This window comes from Poecilia reticulata, chromosome 1 (genome assembly GCF_904066995.2).
Source record: "Poecilia reticulata chromosome 1, P_reticulata-male-v2, whole genome shotgun sequence".
NCBI lineage: Eukaryota > Metazoa > Chordata > Actinopteri > Cyprinodontiformes > Poeciliidae > Poecilia > Poecilia reticulata.
Genome location: NC_088830.1, coordinates 1,311,774 through 1,329,112, shown reverse-complemented (window position 1 = coordinate 1,329,112; position 17,339 = coordinate 1,311,774). Strand labels below are relative to the sequence as shown.

At 42.5% G+C, this 17,339-nt stretch overlaps 1 protein-coding gene and 1 long non-coding RNA gene across 7 annotated transcripts in view; one reads left to right on the top strand and one right to left on the bottom strand.

Annotated features, from left to right (window-relative positions):
- LOC103462904 (uncharacterized) overlaps nucleotides 1-17,339 on the bottom strand; it is a 133,330-nt gene that overhangs the window by 39,100 nt on the left and 76,891 nt on the right. For 4 of the 6 annotated variants that reach the window (XM_081606476.1, XM_081606515.1, XM_017304674.2 and 1 more), the window contains exons 9-13: nucleotides 13,665-13,759; nucleotides 12,099-12,213; nucleotides 11,378-11,656; nucleotides 2,558-2,656; nucleotides 130-314 (exon numbers count right to left, since the gene is read on the bottom strand). In XM_081606476.1, the coding sequence (XP_081462602.1) occupies nucleotides 130-314; nucleotides 2,558-2,656; nucleotides 11,378-11,656; nucleotides 12,099-12,213; nucleotides 13,665-13,759 (773 nt within the window). Of the gene's footprint in view, nucleotides 1-129; nucleotides 336-2,557; nucleotides 2,657-11,377; nucleotides 11,657-12,077; nucleotides 12,214-13,664; nucleotides 13,760-17,339 lie in introns of all 6 variants that reach the window. The other 2 variants (XM_008405998.3, XM_008406005.3) reach the window with 2 other exon arrangements.
- On the top strand, nucleotides 4,118-10,660 carry LOC145551642 (uncharacterized). The gene is made up of 2 exons (XR_014087523.1): nucleotides 4,118-5,958; nucleotides 10,302-10,660. It is a non-coding gene; the product is annotated as an uncharacterized LOC145551642 (long non-coding RNA).

Genomic DNA, 17,339 nt, shown 5'->3' with positions numbered 1-17,339 from the left:
ACATTTGTGTTAGTTTCCTGAAATTGTTTTGTTGTTTCCAGGAAACAACGTGCTGGTTGTTCTGTGAAACTTAAAAGCAGAAATGTGGTAAAAGCCTGCGTATGTGAGCACATTCAGGAGGCCTCTTACCTTGACCCCTTCAGCTTGAGCATGCAGCCCTGGAGCGTTGAGGCCGTGAGTGTTGAGTCCTGGCGTAGGGGCCGGCTGAGGACTGGGGGCCGGCGTTGTCAGAACATGGGTGTTTCCAGATCCTTGCAGGCTGCTGGAGGAGCGAACGCTGCCCAAGCTGCACACACTGCCACTGCGCTCTCCTCCTTCAATCAGAAACTTCATATCTTCCAGCAAGCCAAATTTCATTGCAATCTTTTGAAAGTGGTCTTGATTATCTGCATGTCTTAAGATTTCCTTTGGACTTTAGCTAATTTTTTGCTAATTTCCAGTCAATTATCTGGAGCTTCAGTAAAAAGTCCAGATCCAACTGCCTGACCATCTTAGGCTGAAAGTTTAATGCACAATAATTGTCGGAGAGCCTCTTTGTGGTAAAAATTACTGTTATCTGTATCAGTCAGATAGTTTACTCAAAGGGCTCTCCTCAAAGAGCCACACCAAGCATCCGTCATAATGAGGTGAGTTAATCTTCAACAGTACAGACAGAAGATTTGCATAGCGCACCTTGAGAACAGATTAATAAATCTGTAGTCACTGCTGAGATATTTGAGGAGTGGGTGTATATTATGTGAACATGCAGCTGAAATCAAAAGTTTACATACAACAAATAAAAAGACACACATTTTTTCTCACTATCTGAAGTTAAATCAGACCAAACGTAAGTCACTTAGAATTACGAAAATTATTTCTAATTATTCTTCATGCCTTCATGTGTTGCTTTATGTCACAAAGGCAGTATGAAGCAATAATAAAGTTCAAAATCAGAAATTTACATACATTGTCTCAGTAACTGGTAGCATTCCCTTTAAACTGCATGTTGTGGGTCAAACATTTAGGTATGTCACGCTAGACTTTTTTGTTCTCCGTCATTGACTGACAACATTTAAAAAAATCGGTCATGTACTTTTTTTTTACCCGTCAAATTATAATCATATTAACATCGGCTATTTAGCATTTTCATGCGATTTGGTTAATCTTCACCTACTAGAACCGTGAATCCAGATCCCATCACACATAAAGCAGATAAACGCATCTAACTTTTTCTCCGTAGTGACAAAAACTGCTGACTGTGGCTCCAATAACTTATAATAAATGAAAATTAAAGACTTCAATTAAATTACCAGCATTTCACCTGCTGTGGTCTGAACACACAGCCTCACAAATTCCTCCTGGTCACATCTGCAGAGAAATCTCGCTGAGTTCAATTGATCAGTTTGGATCAATTGTAAATCTGTCTTTAACTGTTCTGATGTTACAGAGTCCAGAGGTAAGGGTTAGGGTTGACCGATTAACTAGCGCAGTTTTTTACCCTATGCATGGTCTGGACGTGCGCTTTTACGATGATCTTTTTGCCTGGTTTCGCTTCTCCGAAACGGACAGATGTTACGTTTGCCGTGCTCCTCCAGAACGCCGCTCTCCTTCTGGGCGTGGGAGGGTAACGTGAACAAAAAAGGCTCCTTTTATTGAATGAGTTAAGTTTAATTCTTTGCAGCAGCAGAACCCGCATTGGTTGTGCAGCGCACTGTGCATGTTATGGTCTGATTAACTTCTGCACTGTCATTTATTTCCTCAAGATAAACTGCCGGCTCCTCTGCTTAGACTATAAAGTGATTAACACAACATTATATTCTCTTTAGTTTTCTCTGGTCTGTAATGGAGACTTGAATTAAAGGCGCCATTTCAACCAAAGGTTTGGAATGAGCTTCTGAACCAGACGCTCCAAAGCGTCCGGTCCATAACTCTTCAACATGTCAGCTCCGGTCAGAAAGATGCATTTTGTTCAGAGTCCATGAGATGATATTCAGAAAGGATCTTTTTTATCGATTGATTTTAGTTGCCTCTGCGATGAACTTGTTGCATAAAGTCTATAATGTCTTCCCGTGTTCATCAGTCAGTCAGGGGTGTTAATTATAACCTGTCAAAATAACCGACGGGCTTTAAATTTTCCTGTCGTTTAAAAAAAACAGCCGGTCAATTATGGAAAATATTCGGTTAACGCGACCTTTGCGTCACACAGCCTTTTTGTGATAGCTTGCTGAGCCCACTCTGTCTGAAAGAACTGTTGACAGTGAGTCAGGTGTTCTATGTGTGGCCTTACAATAAAGCCTTGTCAAGTTTCCTTATTTCTAAGCAAAAACTGGACTAATCTAGTCAGGTAAAGCAGCTAAAAAGAGAAAACACAAAAATAAAATGCACCTAAAGTGCAAAAAAACAGTTTGAGTAAGCCTGGGGAACTGATGAACAATATCATTTTAAAAGATTAAAAAAGAAATGGCTCTTTAGCAAGCAAACTATGTAGACTTTTGTGCTTTTCTATGGTGTTATAGGCCATATAGAACAAAACTGAAGAAATTTTCATTTTTCCCTACAGGCAGAGTTTGTGGTTTACCTGCCACTGGTTTGCGTAACACCCAGATGTCCTCACTGGTGCTGCTCTGATGTCCTAAAGTGGGAGAGCCCTGAGGACTCAGCTCTGCCGTCCGAGAACCTGTCACATACACACATATACACACAATTTTTATTGTCACTGAAGAAGAAATCAAATAATTTCTGAGGCCAACTTCTAATAATTTGTAAGACAAAAAGATTCTCCAAGACATTGAGTGCAATGCATATCTCTATACAAATCTGCTCACCTATAAATCATTATTACTCATTGGAAGCTAAAGATTTTAGAAGAGCTTTAGGGGTTTAAAATAACTTGCACCGTTCACATTTATTAAGTGTAAATAAATTCATTTCACTGTCAGATTATTGGAAATTGTACCACCACTCATGCAGTATTTTTTTTATAAAAATAATACTTTTTAGTCAAAATGATAAATTATTGAACCAAAACAAGTCAAATGTTTTAAATGAAATTATTTGCTTTGTCCAACCATGACTAGTACTTTTAAGAACCTAGAATAGCCTCAAAATGTATTATACTATACATAGTACTGTGCAAAAGTTTTAAACCGCACCTAATTTTTCCTATTTCAGAGATTCTTCCAATGTGCTTAAGTAGTTTTGAGAAACAAATCTGTTTCTGGAGAAAGTTTGTCTTCAGACTTTGGCTGCTTTTCACTAATTTATAAATCCTCCCTTTTGCACCTGACCATGATTGTAAATTTCAGTCTGTTAGCATAAAAATAATATTGACAAGTGAAGGGCCAGATAACTAATGTCTGACCTAAAAATAAAGCCTACACTCAAAATATACATGGTATCTGAAAACCATGTTTGACAGAACAAAAATCTAGCAAAGAGGGGACACATGACCTGAGAGATGCATCATGTTTCAGTTGGTCATCATCTGGTAAATTGATCAATTTACCAGCTAAAAGTTTATTGGAATTGCGTTGGAATCCTGTTTACATTCTGCCAGAGTGTTTCTTTTTGGATATTTTTGAGAACTGGATTTGCCTGGAGTTTCTTAAAGCTTAATGTGTTGTAGGGTTGGGTAGGTTGATGAGACTGCAATATTGCATGGACATCGGGGACAGTTCCCCAGGATTGGCATACCGGGGTGGTAGTGTCCCTATTCAAAAAGGGGAACAGAGAATGTGCTCCAACTACAGAGGGGTCACACTCTTAAGCCTCCCTGGCTCACTCTTAAGCCGCCAGAGAGGCTTATGAGCCTCCCTTAAAAGTGAATCCTAGAGGATTACTCTCAGGGGTTCTAGAGAGGTCCGTTGGATAGTTGAACCTTGGATTCAGGAAGAGCAGTGCGGTTTTCGTCCTGGTCGTGGAACACTGGACCAATTCGACACCCTCAGCAGGGTCCTGGAAGGTGCATGGGAGTTCGCCCAACTGGTCTACATGTGTTTTGTGGACTTGGAGAAGGCGTTCCATGATGTCCCTCGGGGAGCCCTGCGGGTGGGGGGTTCTCCGGAAGTATGGGGTACCAGGCCCTTTGTCACGGGCTGCTATAGGTACCTGTATGACCAGTGCCACAGTCTAGTCCACATAGCTGGCAGTAAGTCGGGCTCATTTCTGGTGAGAGTTGGACTCCGCCAAGGCTGCATATTGTCATTACTTTTATGGACAGAATTTCTAGACGAAGCCAAGGTGTGGAGGGGATCCATTTTGGTGGCCTTAGAATCATATCTATGCTTTTTGTGGATGATGTGGTCGTACTGGCCTCTCAGGTCGTGATCTACATCTTTCACTGGAGCAGCTTCACAGCCGAGTGTGAAGCTGCCAGGATGAGGATCAGTGCCTCCAAATCCAAGGTCTTGAGCTGAAAAAGGCACTGAAAAATAGTGCACAAAAGTCCGTGTAGGATGGCAAAGTCCTAGCGCAAAAATTCGCCTGACAGGTGGACGGAGCCTGGTGCTGCAAGGTTGGAGACCTTGTCCTGTTAGGCAACGGGGCCTGGATAATACGGACGGCAGAGTCCGGCGATGACAGGCGCTTAAATTCTGTAACAAAAGTAAGTTTTTATCTTTTTTTAATCTTTTTTTTCTTCAAAATCTCTTTCTCACTGTTTATTCAATGTCAAATGCTGTTTTTATGTTTTCTTTAATTATGTAAAGCACCTTAAAATACCTTGCTGCTGAAATGTGCTATACAAATAAAATTTGATTGATTGATTGATTGATTGAGTGCATTCTCTGGTTCATCCTGGGGGGTCGTCCTGCCCCAAGTGGAGGAGTTTAAGTATCTGGGGATCTTGTCCACGAATGAGGGAAAAATGGTGTGACGGGCACCTGTCACCATTGTGAATGAATCCCTGTTTAATTGCTGTTCTTTTCTTGCAGTTGATTGGCTGGCGAGAGTTTAAAGGGATCAAGCCCCACCCACCAGGGGAGCGAGGAAGTTGGGAAGAGCTCCTGGCTGCGGGGGTGTTTTCCAAGCCTCGCTCACGCTCCTTCAATGTGTTTTTCTGTTTGTTAACTTTCTTTGTGTTGCTGGGTCTGGGGATCGTTGGCCAAGCCGAGGTTTTCCGGTTCTTGGTTGTAGGGCGAATGATCTGGTGAGGCAGGGCGAGGGGAGCGGCCCGAATCCGACGGCCAACTGCTGGCTGGTTCGTGAATGCTCCCACCCTTTTGTTTCTTTGCCACGATTCTCCAGTACCTTTATGTCCAGCCAGAGCTTGAATAAAGCCTTTTGTATTATATGCCTTGGTCTGGACTTCTTTATGTTGTGACCCACAGGCGGGCCGTAACATATTGGGGGCTCGTCATATTCGGATGATTTGATTCCGTTAGATTCTTGTGCGGAATTTTTTGTGGTGTTTTTGAAATGCGCTGGTGTTTGGTTGGGATGTGCTATTTATATATTTGAGCGGCTTCTCTGGCACTTATTGATGTTTGTGGGCTGCAAGGAGCATCTTTGGTTTTGTTACGACTCTCTAAACCGACATGGAGTTTAACCTGGAAGAGTTTTCGGACAACCCTACAATTGAGCAAATTGACTGTTGTACAGCTGTTGTTAATTGCTGGTGGGTTTTCGATCTCCGTTTCTAAGCAGTTGAGAAAGGCGGAAATGAAATCCGAGATTGTTTCGGCTCTAACTGACGCTGGCGTTCTTCCTCGCGTTAGTTTTGATGCTGGTCCACAGGTTAACTCTGGTGCTGATGTTCAAATTCACTCTGACACGGCTCCTCTGAGTAGCCCTGAAGCCCAGACTAGCCGTCAAGACTGTCAGGGCGCTGGGACTGACAGAACTTCGTTTGATCTTCGCGAATTGGAACTGCAGCTTGAACTTCGCCGTCTGGATCTTAGAGAACGGGAGTTGGATCATGAGTTCCAACTGCGTAAATTGGAAACTGAAGCAAATAAAGAAGTTCGTTTGAAAGAGCTTGAGGTGAGCAGCTCGACTGCCCCGTGGGGTTCCTCTACATTTGATATAAGCAAGTGCATTCGTTTGGTACCACCCTTTTCCGAAAAGGATGTGGACATGTATTTTGTCCTGTTTGAGAGAGTGGCTGTATCATTACAATGGCCAAAACAATTTTGGCCATTATTATTGCAGTGCGTATTTACGGGGAAAGCTCAAGAGGTTTATGCTTCACTTCCGTCTGACGTCAGTCTGAATTATGACTCAGTGAAAACAGCTGTTCTCAAAGCATATGAACTGGTGCCGGAAGCATATAGGCAAAAGTTCCGCGGTCTTCTTAAGGCTGAAGGTCAGAGTTATGTGGAATTTGCCCGTGACAAGGAGGTCCTCTTTGATCGTTGGTGTTTGGCGCTGGGCGTGAAAAATTTCAGTCAGTTACGTGATCTAATTCTGCTGGAGGAATTTAAGAACTGTTTAACAAAGCAGATTGTAACGTATATGAACGAACATAAGGTTGTTGAAATTTCTAAGGCGGCTGTATTGGCGGATGAGTATGTTTTGACTCATAAAACTTCATTTGATAGGCAGCCTTATGTGCCTCTGCGTAGTGCCCCGCCTCCGGCAAGACCCAGCGTTGAGGTGGAACATGACAGTGGAGTTGGTAGGAGGCCAGTTTGCGCTCATTGCAATAAGCGTGGTCATATTATGGCCAACTGTTTTTTGCTCAATAAGAAGACTTTGTCAGCTACAGCGGCCATGGCAGCGAAGCCACCCCCAGTTTTAGTTTCCTGCGAGGCGGGGAACGTAGAGCTGGGAATTTATGCACCTTTTCTCATGACAGGGAGTGTCTCCATAGCGGGTGGAGAAAGGGTACCTGTAACAATCTTGAGGGATACGGCAGCATCTAGATCCATTATTCTTGATAGTGTTCTGCCGCTAAATGATGAGACCTTTTTAAATTCACATGAATTGGTGCAAGGTCTTGGAATGAATTTTTTACGCATCCCTCTTCACCGCATCTGTTTGAATTCGAAGTTGGTTTCTGGTGAAGTGGTGGTGGCCGCAAGTCCAGTCTTCCCGATAAAAGGGGTTGATTTTCTTCTGGGAAACGACTTGGCAGGGGGTAAAATTTTGATTAATCCAGAGGTCACGACAGTCCCAGTGATATCAGATGCCCCAGATGAGTTGCAGAGAAAATATCCAAAGGTGTTCCCCGTGTGCGCGGTTACTCGTGCCATGGCCCAGAAAAATATGCAGCTGGATATCGGTGATGTGGTCGACCTGGAGGAACGCAGCTTTTCAGATGACCCTTTGAATGGGGAAAGCAACTCGGATTCTGCAGGTACGTTGGTGCCTTTTACACCTGTGGCACCTTCATATGATGTGGGCCAGGAGGAGGCCCTTCACGACAACATGTCGAGGGAAAATCTTATTCTGCAACAGAGTCGTGATCCCTCTCTTGTCCCTTTGTTCAACCGCGTTGTGTCAAACGAAGAAATTAAGAAAATGCACGAGGGATATTTTTGTGTAGATGGCCTGTTGGTGCGTAAATGGACACCATCACAGGCCACTGCGGAGGATGACTGGCGGTCGGTTAATCAAGTTGTGGTACCACAGAAATTTCGTCTTGCCATTCTGAACCTCGCTCATGACAATCCTATGGCTGGTCACATGGGGGTGACCAAAACATATGACCGCATCTTGCGGCAATTTTTTTGGCCAGGATTAAAAAAAGATGTGAGGATATATTGTAAAACCTGCGAGGTGTGTCAAATTTCTGGGAAACCTAATCAAACAATTGCACCTCATCCTCTGCATCCTATTCCTGCTGTGGATTCACCTTTTGACCGTGTTTTGGTGGATTGTGTTGGACCTTTTCCAAGAACCAAATCTGGTCATAGATTTTTGCTAACGGTGATGTGTGCATCAACCCGGTTTCCAGAAGCTATACCATTACGCAACATAACTGCGCCGTCGGTTGTGTCTGCCCTGGTGAAAATATTCTCCTTGTTTGGTTTGCCAAAAGTTATTCAGACTGATCAGGGATCCAACTTTATGTCACGTATCTTTAAACAAGTTTTGAAACAGCTTGACATCACACATTGTCGTTCCAGCGCCTATCACCCGGAGAGCCAGGGCGCGCTGGAACGATTTCATCAGACCTTAAAAAGCATGCTCCGTACATACTGCCTGGAGTCTGACAAAGACTGGGATGAAGGAGTTCATCTGCTGCTTTTTGCAGCACGTGAGGTGGTGCAGGAATCACTTGGCTTTAGCCCAGCAGATCTGGTTTTTGCCCATTCTGTTCGTGGCCCACTGAAATTGTTAAAGGAGAAGTGGATGGGCAGTGATTCACAGAATCTTCTTGATTACGTCAGTGCGTTTCGCTTTCGTCTTCATCGGGCGTGTGACTTGGCCAGAGAAAATCTTGAGGCCGCTCAGAGCAAAATGAAGGGCTGGTTTGATATTAAGGCTAGGAAAAGGCAATTTCAACCGGGAGACAAAGTTTTGGTGTTTTTGCCTGTTGAAGGTGCTAGTCTGCAGGCGCGCTACAGCGGACCGTACGTGGTTACACGTAAAGTGAGTGACACAGATTACATCATTTCTACTCCTGACCGCGTGCGCCGCAGCCGCTTGTGTCACATAAACATGCTGAAAGAGTATCATGAACGGGATAAAAATAATTCTGTTGCGTTGAGTTTATCCTCTGGTGACATGCCCTTACCTTCAGATCCACCGGCGGCACAGTCGGTTCAGGCGAGTTCCTTGGAGGAGCTGTCCAGTCCTGAATCCGATATTGACCACCCAGGTGAGGCTATGCTGCGGGGCCGACTAAAAAATTCTGAGATGCTGAGTAACCTGGATGCTTGCTTGTCGCATTTGTCTGATGATCAACAACGGGACATGGTGGACCTTATTAAGTCATACTATGGTTTGTTTTCAGATGTGCCCTCCCGAACTCATGTGCTGGAGCATGATATAAATGTCGGTGGTTCTTTCCCTATTAAACAGCATCCCTATAGGGTGAATCCGGATAAAAGAAAACGCCTACAAAATCAAACTGAATACATGTTGCTAAATGGCATCGCTGAGCCAAGTTGTAGTGCGTGGAGTTCACCGTGCTTGCTGGCAGTCAAGGCGGATGGGTCTGACCGCTTCTGCACTGATTTCAGAAAAGTTAACGGAGTTACAAAACCAGATTGCCACCCGCTTCCTCGGATGGAGGATTGTGTAGATCGAGTAGGCTCTGCAGTGTTTGTGACAAAGTTAGACCTGCTGAAAGGCTATTGGCAGGTCCCGCTGACAGAGCGAGCCAAGGAAATCACTGCATTTGTGACTCCAGATGCATTCCTGCAGTACACTGTGATGCCATTTGGCGTGCGTAACGCGCCGGCAACTTTTCAGCGTCTAGTTAATAAAGTCTTGTCTGGCGTGAAGGGGTGTGAAGCTTATTTAGATGACATTGTCATCTATTCAGGCTCTTGGGAGGAACATCTAGAACAGGTGAAAACGGTGTTTCAGAAATTAAATGAAGCCCAACTGACGGTTAATCTCGCAAAATGTGAGTTTGGTCGTGCCACTGTGGTTTATTTGGGTAAAATTGTGGGTAATGGACACGTTAGACCGGTGGGTTCAAAAATAGAGGCTATTTCAGCATTTCCCATTCCTTCCTCACGACGTGAGTTACAGCGTTTTCTTGGAATGGCTGGCTATTACAGGAGTTTCTGTAAGAACTTTTCCGCTGTCGCTTCTCCTCTCACTGATCTGATGAGTCCTAAGGTCCCGTTCAAGTGGTCACCGGAGTGCCAACATGCGTTCGGGTGCGTCAAAGCGCTCCTGAGTAGTGCACCGGTGCTTGTTGCACCAGTGTACACGGTGCCCTTTAAACTGGCGGTGGATGCCAGTGATACAGGAGCTGGTGCCGCTCTTTTGCAGGACGGCCCAGATGGGGTAGAGCACCCTGTGTGTTATTTTTCAAAGAAATTTAATAGGCACCAAGCTGTGTACTCCACGATAGAGAAAGAGGCACTGGCGTTGGTTATGGCTTTGAAACATTTCGAGGTCTATGTGGGCTCCTCTAGTGGACCAATTGTGGTTTACACCGATCATAACCCGCTCGTCTTCATTCAGCAAATGCGTAATTCCAACCGACGGCTGATGCGGTGGGCCCTTTATCTTCAGGCTTTCTGTTTGGAAGTAAAACATATAAAGGGTAAAGATAACATTGTAGCTGACGCATTGTCCCGTTCCTATTACTGATGCTGCATGGGGCCTTTGGATCCCCATGCAGCATTTAGGGGTGGAGGTGTGACGGGCACCTGTCACCATTGTGAATGAATCCCTGTTTAATTGCTGTTCTTTTCTTGCAGTTGATTGGCTGGCGAGAGTTTAAAGGGATCAAGCCCCACCCACCAGGGGAGCGAGGAAGTTGGGAAGAGCTCCTGGCTGCTGGGGTGTTTTCCAAGCCTCGCTCACGCTCCTTCAATGTGTTTTTCTGTTTGTTAACTTTCTTTGTGTTGCTGGGTCTGGGGATCGTTGGCCAAGCCGAGGTTTTCCGGTTCTTGGTTGTAGGGCGAATGATCTGGTGAGGCAGGGCGAGGGGAGCGGCCCGAATCCGACGGCCAACTGCTGGCTGGTTCGTGAATGCTCCCACCCTTTTGTTTCTTTGCCACGATTCTCCAGTACCTTTATGTCCAGCCAGAGCTTGAATAAAGCCTTTTGTATTATATGCCTTGGTCTGGACTTCTTTATGTTGTGACCCACAGGCGGGCCGTAACATATGGAATGGGAGATCGAAAGACGGATTGGTGCAGCGTCTGCAGTGAAGCAGGCGCTGTACTGGTCCGTCGTGGTGAAGAGAGAGCTGAGTCAAAAAGCTCTCGATTTATCATGAGTTTTGGGTCATGACTGGAAAAAAAAGGTCACGGATACAAGCGACCGAAATGAGTTTTCTCCGTTGGGTGTCTGGGCTCTCCCTTAGAGACAGGGCGACAAGCTCGGTAAAATCCCTTCTGAAATCCTGAAGAGCAGTTTTACATAATACAGGAAAGACTGACTGCTTAGAAGGAACACAGGAAAACATGTAGCATTACACAAAACTTTTGCACAGCACTGTTTATCATATGAACTAACAAATATTAATAGAATCTTTCTCTTAAAGGATCAATACACACAGATTACTTATACAAAGAACTGGGACTGACTTTGTTACACTGTATTACAAAAATAAAACAAAAAAACTTTAGCTGTAGCATTAAAACTAAACACTTATCAATTTTAAGGTTTAAAATAAAATGCACAAATACTGGTGTGGGAAAGTTAGTTTTATCGCTATCTGAGTGAACTGGAGCTTTAACTAACCCAGGCAACAGCTGACAATCCATGAGTTTTCTGTCCAAAGAGCATAAAAAAGAAAGGATGCTTATCTGTGGTTTACAGTATGTACCTGTCTGACTTTGCTGCTCCTGAGGAGTGGAGAGAGGAGGAGAAATGGACAGAGGAGGAGTAGACAGAGAAGGAGGAGATATGGGAAGAGGAACATACCCAAACGAGGAGAAACGAGGGAGGGAATGTGTGCCGGAATGGAGGGGTGGGGGAGGAGGCAGATGCAGATGCAGGGGGAGGACTTTAGAGGGGGGGTATGGGTGTCCGTTGGCTGAGGCAATGGGGCAGGGGTTGGGCCGGCGGAGGAGCAGGGTGTGGCACTGCTGGGAGGGGGAGTGGCCTGGATACAACCCGAGAGGGGGTAAGAGGGGAGGTTGCAAAACAAAAATAACAACACAACAACAACTGATCAGTCAAAAAGTTGAAAAAAAATGCATAAAAATAGAACTGATTGAAATTAAAACCAGAAAACATCCATGTATATCCAGATGGAATCTTTCTAAGCAATCATGCAATACATAAAATGAACAAAGGCGTCTAATAAAGCAGTTGTAGGAAGAGAAGAGAAGTGGGGGGGGCGAGCAATAGGGGGGGTCTGCGGGAGAGGGGTTAGAGAAGCAGGAGGTTGGTAAAGGTTAAGAGGAGGTAAACAGCCGCCAGAGGAAACTGTTGATGAGCAACAGGCTGATGGAGGCCAAAAGCTGCTGCTAGCTACCACACAACACATGCAAACTGCTCACACAAGCCACACACACACATACAGCTGTCATGTGGGTGGTCACCTGCCCTCTTGATGACCTCCACGATGTTGGATGGGAAGTAGCCCACGCGGTCGTTTCCGGTGCGGTTGTCATGGATGCAACCCTTCCACCGGCCATCAGAGTGCTGCTCCAGCACCTGTGCACAAACATCTGTCTGAACTAGGAACACTTAGTGGAAAAATGGATGAATAAGATGATGCACTGACTTATTGCCCAGAGGATGCCTGGTATCAGATGATTTTCTTTAGATTATGTCTAAATGCATGTAGCATTTGCTCCTGAGAACTAGTGAAAAACATCTTCAAGATGAAAGCTTAAGAAGAACCTCCAGTGTCCCGTTTCAGAAAAAAGCAGGCTATGTGAAAATTCTGAGTAAGTTCTGGGGTAACTATGTGCATATCCTGGGTTTTCCCGTTTCAGAAAGCTATGTATCAGCTATCCGGAGTCAACTTAATACTGCAACGTACTCTGTGAACCATGCCTGCTTGGCAGCAGGATTGTTTGAACAAACCCTGAGTTTGTTCTATGTTTTAGCTGAAACCTGGCCCAAGGAAAGCGTCAGAAATGAAGTGTTCTTTTCTGTGGGAGCCTGTACATATTGGAGAGTAGATACTCTGCAGAAATCCCTGTCAGACGAGGGTGATCACACTGCTGTTAGGTTTTTTCATCATTCCCGGACTAATATATTCTCTAGCGTTACTGTTTTTTGCCTTAGTTAAAACGTCCACCTGCACATGACTAAATATGACACAACGAGGACATTCTTTGTGCTGCACTTTGTTTTAATGCCAACCAGATCTCGTTAGAAAAGTTACTATAGCACATAAACTGTACTGTGAATGTACAGCTGAGGCGCCTATGAGGTGAATATGAATCTGTTACTCACACTAACATGATGAGGTTCTACCGAACACCAGGGTTTAATCCCTGGCTGGTTTCTTTATGTTATTGGTATCAGGCATGAAAAACTTATTTTTAGGCAAATTTTAATTTTATAATGGAGCTTTTTAAATATGAGCCCTCCCATTGTTGAGCTGTACATCATTGTGACTTCAACATGTTCTGAAACCAAAACCCTGATTATCATAGAGTAGGTGGTTTATTCAGAGTATCTGCCCGAGTTTGTTAGCCCTGCTTTCTGAAACGAGGCTCTGAAGTTTTTCACCAGAAACAAATCCTGGAACATAGCTCGTATACTTTTGCATATTTTATTAGTGGAGCCTTCAAGGACAGAGATTTGAAGTAGGGAGCTAGGAAAGCCAAAACACTGTTTCATTTACTATATTGTACTTTTGCAGTTTTGGGTTTTTCCATACCCTACCTGAGCAGTAAAAAAGTCGTCTGCCAAAGAACATTTCATTTCTAATTGTACCTGACTAACTTTTTCTGTCCTTTTAGAGACAGTAAATGTTCCTTTCAGAAACAAATAAATCAAGTCCCCCATCAGGAAATGCCACAAAACATATATTTAAAAAGAAACAACAGGCCTAAATAAGGACAAAAGCCCCACAAAAAAAACGAGGGAATTACAGTATATGAAAGCATCAGAAAATATTTTACAATGGTTGCAAAATGTGGTGAATGTACCGTGATAATGTCTCCAGCTTTGATGTTGAGGCTGGTAAGGTCATAGTTGTTGCAGTAATCCTTCAGCGCTCGGACCTGCATTGCAGCCGATGCATCTACAGAACAAAGGGGGACACATGAGAAAACAGAAGCTGGGGCAGCAGAGGTGTGGGCAGATCAACTTTTATACATTACTATCCATAAATGTTACATAAAAGTAAAGAGTATTTCAGAAAACATTTTCCCTTCCAGCCCAGATAAGAAACATTTCAGTTTTTCATTTTTTTCTAGGCAGAAGGGTTTTTATGGCAAATAAATGTAACTTTATTATTTAACGCTAGGCACTCCACAGACTGCCATAGCTAACAGAGGCTGTTAGTAACTTTGCAGTGTTTTTTAATCTTAAGATAAAGAAAAAGTTTAGTTTTAGTTTTATTGTGTTTTTATGAATTAATATTCACAATAGAATGACACAATAGAATGACCTAACTTTTAAAGCAAACATGTTTCATTTATTTTAATGAATATGTCAGGTTCCATTCATTACTTCTTTTTGGTTCTAAAATCTAAAACAATAGAAACATGCTTCTCCAACTTTGTATGAGTTGATTGTGAAATTTAGAAATGGCTTTAGGCAAATGAGTCCATTTGCTCCCTTGCTTCATACCAACAAAGTCCTGTTTGACGCATGGTCACTTCCTGAACCAAGAAGTAAATTGGTTCAGGAAGCTGACTGGTGAGATGATCCACATCCATCTGCAAAGATGTGTCATCCTCTGCCCTGCAACTTCTGGATGCAGATATTTGGCCTACAAATGTAAAACCAGTTTTTATAAAAACCAATAGGGTAGATGCCACGAGAGGTGGTGACGTATTTCCGTTTGAATTTATGCCACATAGATTGGTTCCTGGTCCTGCTTCCTCCTATTGTTTTTACCCAAAGCTGCAAGATCTGTACCATGAAAAAGACGCAAAACTTTAAATATCTGTGAGCTTCTGGTACAACAATCCAGTTTTGTGGTGTGTCGTTGTGTCCAGTAATTAGCCGGTACCATCCAGTGCTTAGTTTTTCATTTTCCTGCTGATATCAAGGCGACAGCGGATTGTAGCCAAGACTTAGCCACTACAGCTAACACCCGGTTTGTAGCTGCCCGCTATTTCAAAGCTTGAGGATGTTGAAGATCCAGCGTCAGAAATGGGAGGACGGAGGTTAAAAGGGATACGAGCTTCGTTCACTGGAATAATTTGTTGGAGGAAAATAATGCCGGAGGAAATCCACTGCTACTGGAACAGGCTGAGAACAGAGGCAGCGATTCGGCACAAGGTCAGTCAATACGTGTGTTGATGCGTTTGTGTTATTCGGAGTATGAAATTATTTTTAGGCAACTCCTTAGCTTTTTTTTATGTGACAATTATGTAAAATACATTTAACATGCAGTCCAAGCGATACCGAGCAGGTAATTTAAGAACAACCGAGGGCAGCAACGCTTCAGCCCGAACCAGTCAGTCAGATTAAGGTCCAAAACCTTCGCTTTACAGCCGTTTAAGTGGCACCGACCCACATAAAAAACCCACAGAACAAATGGTACAAATCACGTATTTCCTGAATCCCAACAATATGACATCTACCTTTGCTGTTTCATAATTATAATCCACGTTAGAGTGAATTTTTCCACTTGGCTGCTATAATTTGTTCTTGGGTTTCACAACGTAATTTCTCTTTTTTCTCTGAGATTCTGCTTAGAAAATGAGGTTATGAAGTTACATTCTCCCGCTGCTTTTTGTTTTTAAAACGGTAAATTTAGGTTTGCCTCGATTTTTATAAACTACTGCCTCTTATATGCATCATTTTTTGTCTTACTGTTGGTACAGATATTAGGTGAACACGGTGCTTTGACTGCTAGTTGTTAATATTAATTTCAGTTGCACTTTCAAGAGTATTCAGATTTTAACATGCATTTTCTAAGTAGTATTTTAATTCACTCTTACTCAGTAACTTCAGTGTTGTTACAACTCTGAAACATTTTTTTTTTGCAGTTTCTTTGTGATACCAGAACTATTTCACTAAAACATTTAATTTCCTGAGATATTGTCCATTTATTTTCAAGCAAAACTCTCAAAAAGAGCAAAATATTAGTTTTGATTACGTTGTGCAGCTAAATATGGACGCTTATTAGTTTTTTTTCTTTTAAATTTTTCAGGTTTGCCTTGCAACACCTCGTGATGTTTCTGAGCCATGATTACCTTTCCATTGGATCCAAGCACCTGGACCAGCTGACAGCGTCCATCAGTCCACGGTCTGCCGGATCATCGCAAAGTGGACTAACTTTTTATTTACAGTACTTGGTTAAACTAGGAACTTGAAACCGGAGCACCAGATATGCAAAAATCTACCTGCAGACTTTGTTGGCTACCCTGACCCTGCAGTCATCCTGGACGGGGCTGAGCCGGACTTCCTCTCCTCCAGAGTGACGAGTTTTCATCACCAGTAAAGGCAAAACAAGTCTGATGTCTGATTAGCTGCTAGGAAGTATATTATATATTCACTGTTCATTTTGCTATCCTGTTTGTTCCTACAATAACATTTAATCTCTACATTTCACAAACTTTTTCCCCTTTTCTCAGTGTTTACGTTATATCAAGTATTTGCATGTAGATCAGGAATTCAAGTTAGATATTAAAATGCAACACATTTAGGTTATACCAGCAAAGAAATGTGAATATTAGGTAATATGTAGTTAGTTATATAATTTAATATGCTGAATAAGGCTGGATGATACAAGATTTTTTTTCATACCAGATTTGATTTTAATCGGTTCCTTCTGCCGTCAATTTCTATAAAATCACAGAAAATACTTTCAAAAAATGCCTTTATTTCAATCATCTGTTCTGTGAGTTGTATAAGGGAGCATTACGGTCAGGATACAAGAAATTTTAATAGCAAGAATGCAGTCATCGTTACAGCAGAATAAAGATGACCTTTTATAACAATGTCTTAAAATTACAAGATGTTTTAATGAGAAATAAAGATTCAGATTGATCTGATGTAACCAGCTCAGTCCATGTGGTTCTGACATTTTGTCAGTAATCAAGAGGATGTACATTTCCACCTCACCTGACCAGGTAAGCATTAAGGTCAAAATAAAAAAATACTGTATAAACAAATACTGTATACAAAACGGAAAAAGAGCAACTGATAGAAATACTTTCTATAAAGAAAAGCAAAAACGATAATAGCAAGAGAAAAGTTGTTGGCAACATTAGCTCAGCCAATCTCTCCTTCCAGGAAGCCATCAAACAGAACTGTCCAACTCCAGCTATAATAAAGATTAAAAAAATAGAAAACGGAAAGTTAAAATAATAAATAATGCCAAATTAATAATTCAGATCTAATGTGTTCTGGAATCTATTGACATTTTACAAATTTCACAACTCAGAAGGTTTCACAAAAGTTTCATTTATTCTGCTGTTAGTACAGAATAATCTAGTTAGGTTTGAAATGTCTGGGTGTTGTAGTTTTTAAAATACAACACATTAAAAAAGCTCAAGATAGTGAAAAATTATGTGTAATCGCCCTTTAGCTATTTTCCGAATTAGATGCTACATTGGAAGCTAACTTTAGCTTCGACTGATAGCTTGGGCACAATATAGACAGATCTATATATGTTTATATAGATGTATATCTATCTATCTATA